Source organism: Mastomys coucha, unplaced genomic scaffold (genome assembly GCF_008632895.1).
Source record: "Mastomys coucha isolate ucsf_1 unplaced genomic scaffold, UCSF_Mcou_1 pScaffold23, whole genome shotgun sequence".
NCBI lineage: Eukaryota > Metazoa > Chordata > Mammalia > Rodentia > Muridae > Mastomys > Mastomys coucha.
The window spans coordinates 73,252,421-73,258,420 of record NW_022196906.1 but is presented as its reverse complement, the minus strand read 5'-3'; the positions used below and the strand labels follow the sequence as shown (position 1 = coordinate 73,258,420).

The window sequence follows — 6,000 nt, the reverse complement described above, 5'->3', positions numbered from 1 at the left end:
CTGAGTGAGTGCAGGGAATGATGATATCCACCACCTCACACAGCTCTCCTTTCTTAGCCACTGGGTCTGAATCTTAACCATCTTTTCAGAGTCCACACTTCTTGCCTTTGCTTGAGGAGGTCAGAAATAACTCTCATATTTGAGCTCTGGATTGATCTGTGGTTCTTCCTGATTTGGAATAGCCGTTGATTTATATCTGTCTCCTGCCTGTGACTAACACATGGAATCAGAAATAGCGTCTAAGCCAGGTTACAGTAACATGCTTCTAGAATTCCAGTACTTCAGAACTGGAGTCAAGGCATCTTTAGCTACATATGGAGATCAGGACTACCCTAGACTTCATGAGGCTACCCTGTCTTAAAAAGTAAATAGCGCCAGGCGGTAGTGGTGCACGCCTTTAATCCCAGCACTTGAGAGGCAGAGGCAGAAGAATTTCTGAGTCCGAGGCCAGCCTGGTCTACAGAGTGAGTTCCAGGACAGGCAGGGCTACACAGAGAAACCCTGTCTTGGAAAAAAACAAAAAACAAAACCAGGCAAATCCACAGATTTTATCTAGCCAAGCAGAGCAGTTCACGCTTGTAATCCCAGCACCTGGAAAGCAGAGTCTATAAGTTTGAGGAAAGCCTGAGCTACATAGTGAGTTCAGGACCACCCGGGCTGCAGGCTGTGATCCTGTCCTGACTAAAAAAGAGAGACAGCAAGAGAGAGAAAAAATATGTAAAATATATATATATACACACATATATGTGTGTGTGTGTGTACTTAACTAAAATGCACTGCACTTAACGAAAATGGATGGTTCAAATGTATTATTTTATTTATAAAACAGTTGTTTATAATATATAAAATTATGAAAAGCTTCATTCTTATTTTAACAAGCATGCCCATACTTGCTGGCCTCCTGCATGAGCCTCTCTAGGGCTGGGATTACAGCGTGCACACATGCATGGCTCTCCTACTGAGTAGCATCTTGTATTCCCCGGTACCTGCATAGCTGTAACTGTAACTGTGTATGTATATGCTTTACATGGTCTAGAACACGGTCCTGTAGCGTGCCGGGCTGTCTGTTCACATGTAGCAGGGTCCAATTCCACAGTCCCTTCTGTTCCGTGTCTTGTTTCCGTCTCCTTAAATGGCAGCCCTTCCCTGTGTTCACCCTTCCCGAGGCTTACAGAGTCTTCTGTGTTGACCTAGGAGCACAGCTTGGGACAGTAGTCTCACTTCCTCTCTCTGGAATAATTTGCTACTATATGGACTGGACTTATGTCTTCTATCTTTTTGGTAAGTATAAATCTTTAACTAACTAAATTATAACATAAATTAAAAATATGCCGAGCAGTGGTGGCTCAGCATCAAGAGCATCATATGTTATAAACCGAAATGTTTTCACTATACATGCAAAGTTTTCTGCTGTTCTAGAAACGGAATTGTTTTACTACAGAAAGCAAAAGACAGTATTCCCCTACTGTGGGTCTTCAGCTTGGAAGTATCAAAGTAGTGTATCTTTGGGTTGGATAAGAGAGTGTGATTTTAAAAATTAGTATTTGAGCTGGACAGTGTTGGTGCACGCCTTTAATCCCAACACTGGGGTGGTAGAGACAAGTGGATCTCTGAGTTTGAGGACAGCCTGATCTATACAGCCACAACTACACAGAGAAACCCTATTTAAAAAAAAAAAAAAAACAAAAAACAAAAAACAAAATTACTGATTGAATTGCTGGGTTGAGATTCATAAGAAAGAACCATACAGTCAGTGAGTTTTGGGCTCAGACTTAGAGGAGAATTTCTGAGAACTGAAATGACCCTAAACACATTTCTGCCGTCTTGTACCACCCATGCATACAAAGTGCTGTTCTTAAAGTAAAAAAGTGAAAAAACAAAGCTGTAGAAACAAGGTTCTAGGAATGTAGAAACCAAGTTTTTGAGAATATAAAAACAAAGTTCTGGTAGTCAGAATGTTGAGACAGAATGACCAGCCATTCTGACTAAGCTAAGTAAAGCCCAAACAAAAATAAGTGGTGGTTGCAATGACGTTAAGGTCCATGAAAACAAGATTAGCAATTCTCGAAAGAACCCCCAACTCCTCCTGTGGTGAATTTCGAAAAAGACCACAAACTGCCACCCTGACCTTGCGGCCAACAATCCCCCTACCACCTAGTTACTCAGCCCCTTCCCAGGGACTTTTCATGGACAAGTATAGAACTGGATAGGGAAGTTGGCTGACTAAGCCAAGAACAGCCCCCTGAGCAAGCCCACCAATGCCTGATGAGATCCTTTGTCCTGTGTTCCACCAACCAGAGTAAGCCAGCTAGCCCTGTTGCAGAAATCTGCCCTCTATAAAGTATGAAAGATGTATGCTTTCTGAGTTGGAGGTTGACCCCCTCCCCGTGAGGGTGGATCAATAAACCTCATGTTATTGCAACAATCTATTGTCAATCTATGTTCTTTGGGTTGAGCCAAGTTGCGGTTTTCTATACCTATATACACAGAGTTGTGTAAACCCTCAGAAGAAAAAGCTTCAGAAGTGCTACACCAGGCTGGCCAGTGGCAGCGCACGCCTTTAATCTCACCGCTTAGGAGGCAGAGGCAGATGGATCTCTGAGTTTGAGGCCAGCCTGGTTTACAGAGCAAGTTGCAGAACAGCCACAGGGAAAAAACAAAACAAACAAAAACAAATAAAATGCCCTAAGCTGGACTCTAACTCTCTGAAGGAGACATTGCCGAATCACAGTGTTCTCAAACACAGTTTCATAGGTTGTTGGAGCTGACAGGAGCTAGCCCAGTTTGACCTGTTCGCTTTGGAATGGGCTTCTCTAGAAACTGCATTTGAGCCCTGGCCTCTAGTGTCACACTGTGACAAGTTCTTCTCTGGGGGTTATGAAAATGTGTGTTCTGGAAATACTTTCTCTTAAGCAAAATTTGTGTTCTCTCTCCCCTGAGGAGATTAATCTTTTTCTTTTCCTTTAGTGTGAAGGCATTCATTGCTTAAATTGACTGGCAGGATCACACATATCCTTAATAAACTATATTATTACATAGGTATTTTCTACAGAAAATGGACCTTCAAAATGAATGAAACAGACATCTGAAGATAGATATAGATGTTATAGAAATGGGTTCCTTTGTTTTGTTGTTTTTGTTTGTTTTGTTTTGAGACAGGGTTTCTCTCTGTAGCCCTGGCTGTCCTGGAACTTGCTCTGTAGACCAGGATGGCCTCAGACTTACAGAGACCCACCTCTGTCTCCCAAGTGCTGGGATTAAAGGAATGTGCCACCACCTCCCAGCTAGAAATTCATTCTTAAGAGGTTTTTCTTGTTCATAATAGACAATCCATTAGAGACAAAACGTAAATTTAATATTTTGATGTCACGGCATGGGAAGAGATGGGAATTTGGATTAACTATTAATTGTCACAGGTTTTTCCTTTTCTGGCTATGAATATGTTCTGGAATTAATTAGATTAGCACAATGAAATAAGTACTAAAAATTTATACTGAGTCAAGATGGCCATAATAGTGCTTGAGAGACTGGGAAACTAAGGCAGAAAGATTTAAACAAAACAAAAATCTGTAGACCCTTCTAAGTCTGTCTATCTGCAGACCCTGATCGGCTAAGTCTTTGATTCATTTCATTAGAGAGTTTTTGAGGCTGTGCATGGTCATACATACCTGTCATCCCAGCAGTTGAAGCAGGAGAATTACCTTGTTTAGCCTAAGCTTCATATTGAATACCTAGCCAGCCAGAACAACCCTGTTTCAAATCATTCCCCCAAGTGCATAGAGAATAATAGTTACTATTCCACTGAAGAGCTGAAGCTTGAAATTAAATCTAATTTTACATTACATTTATAGATATTAATTTTTCAAGATGTGTACAAAATGCTGTCGATACATTCAAATTGTATTTAGCTGTTATCTTTCTATTTTAAGGTGTAGTTGGAATTGTCTGGTTTATTTTATGGATGTGGATAGTCAGTGATACACCAGAAACTCACAAGACAATCTCCCATTATGAAAAAGAATACATTGTTTCATCATTAAAAAATCAGGTATGGACTTTGGCACATACTAAAAATTGATATAACAGCTTTTGAAATAGATCTTCCTGTTGTTCGTGTCTTAGGCAAATTAGGATGAGCAAATGAAATAAGTATCTAAAATACTGGCTGAGGAAGTGCAGTTCTTTCTGAACTAAAACTAATTTCTTCTCCAGGTCGTTCTAGGAACTAAAAGTGTGGCTCAGTGAAAGAGCATAAACACGCAGGAGTCCATCTGCGTAGTCAGGCACAGACTGAGAACTGACAGGCAAAGGGGGTACTGCCATTATTAACCCCCTGGAATTGGGGAATTCTACCGTATGTGACTAACCACCATACTCCAGGGCCAACCCACTTATTAATATTAGTAATTTAACATCTCTTTTAGAATTGAAATGAGCATAAATAGAAATCCTCAATTCTTTTTACATTAAGATTTATTTTTAGGGCTGATGAGATGGCTCAGTAGGTAAGAGCACTGATTGCTCTTCCAAAGGTCCTGAGTTCAAATTCCAGCAACCACATGGTAGCTCACAACCATCTGTACAGCTACAGTGTGTACTCATTTATTTTATGGATATAAGATAAATAAATGAATCTTTAAAAAAAAGATTTATTTTTATATTTCTGAATTATGTATATTTGTCTGTGTGTCACTATGTGCACAAGAATGGAGTTGCCCTCCAAGGCCAGAGGTGTCGGGTCCCCAGGAATTACAGAAGGGTATAAGCCACCCATTTTGGATTCTGGGGGCCAAACTCAGGTCCTCTGCAAGAGAAGTGTGCACTGTCAACGGCTAAACCTTTTCTCCTACCTCGTCATACGGAGTTCTTTGACCCAGCGCATCATCTCGGATACCCCAGCTCTGAAGGCCACGTCACATGGCTCCATACAAAGCCCTCACCTAGTTTCACTCTTTGCTCCTGTTTCTCTCCCTGAGATGGCGATACTGCTCAGGCTAGCCTCAGACTCTGAGCTCAGGCTAGCCTCAGACTCTGAGCTCACATCCCCTCCAGCTGAGGCTATGGGTGTAGAGCACCACACCCAGCATGCACAGTTCTCATGAACCATTTTAATATAATGAAGACTGGATCATGAAAAACAGGTCCTAATAAGATCTCCCAGCCTCTTCACTTTTCCTTCCTGTCAACCTCCAGATGTGACAAGGACAGCATTCTCCATGTTACAGAAGCACTGTTGTGTACAGTGACTCGGACACACAAAGCTTTGGTGACATCTGTAACTCTACTCTAGTTATGTTCTCCTCTAATCAATCATAGATTCTCTCTAGTTAATACGTTTACTGAAACAACTAAAATGGGTTAATTACTTTGCTACTTAGCATTTCACAGAGTGGATGTTCAGATCTAGAGAGTACAGCTGAATTTGGTGTTCTGTGCTCTAGTCTGAGTTTTAGCCAATGATGTGTGTGGTTAAGTGTTAACAGTGCTGTAGCGTCTCCTATTTTGGCCTGTTTCTTTCAGCTTTCTTCGCAGAAGGTGGTGCCATGGGTGTCCATCTTGAAGTCACTGCCACTTTGGGCAATTGTAGTAGCACATTTCTCCTACAACTGGACCTTTTACACCTTATTGACATTATTGCCGACTTATATGAAAGAAATCCTAAGGTTCAATGTTCAAGAGGTAAGAGGATAGAACTCTCTGCTCTAGACTGTATTTTCAGAGCCAAACACACAATTCCTTTTCACCTTTATCAAATTCAGTCATTTTTCTTCTGTGCTGGCTAGTTTTTGTGTCTGCTTGTCACAAGCTAAGTCATTTGAGAGGCAAGAACCTCCATTGAGAAAGTGCCTCCATAAGATCAGGCTGTAGGCAAGCCTGTGGAGCATTTTCTTAATTAATGATTGATGCGAGGAGGGACCAGCCAGTTGTGAGTGGGGCCATCTGGGGATGGTGGTCCTGGGTTTTATAAGAAAGCCAAGTGAGCAACCTCCGGGGAGCAAG

At 41.4% G+C, this 6,000-nt stretch overlaps 1 protein-coding gene across 1 annotated transcript in view; it reads left to right on the top strand.

Annotated features, from left to right (window-relative positions):
* The window catches only part of Slc17a5 (solute carrier family 17 member 5), a 41,323-nt gene that overhangs the window by 17,161 nt on the left and 18,162 nt on the right, over window positions 1–6,000 (top strand). Inside the window, exons 5-7 of the mRNA XM_031346186.1 lie at window positions 1,195–1,281; window positions 3,930–4,048; window positions 5,521–5,679. Coding sequence (XP_031202046.1) covers window positions 1,195–1,281; window positions 3,930–4,048; window positions 5,521–5,679 — 365 coding nt within the window. The remainder of the gene's footprint in view (window positions 1–1,194; window positions 1,282–3,929; window positions 4,049–5,520; window positions 5,680–6,000) is intronic.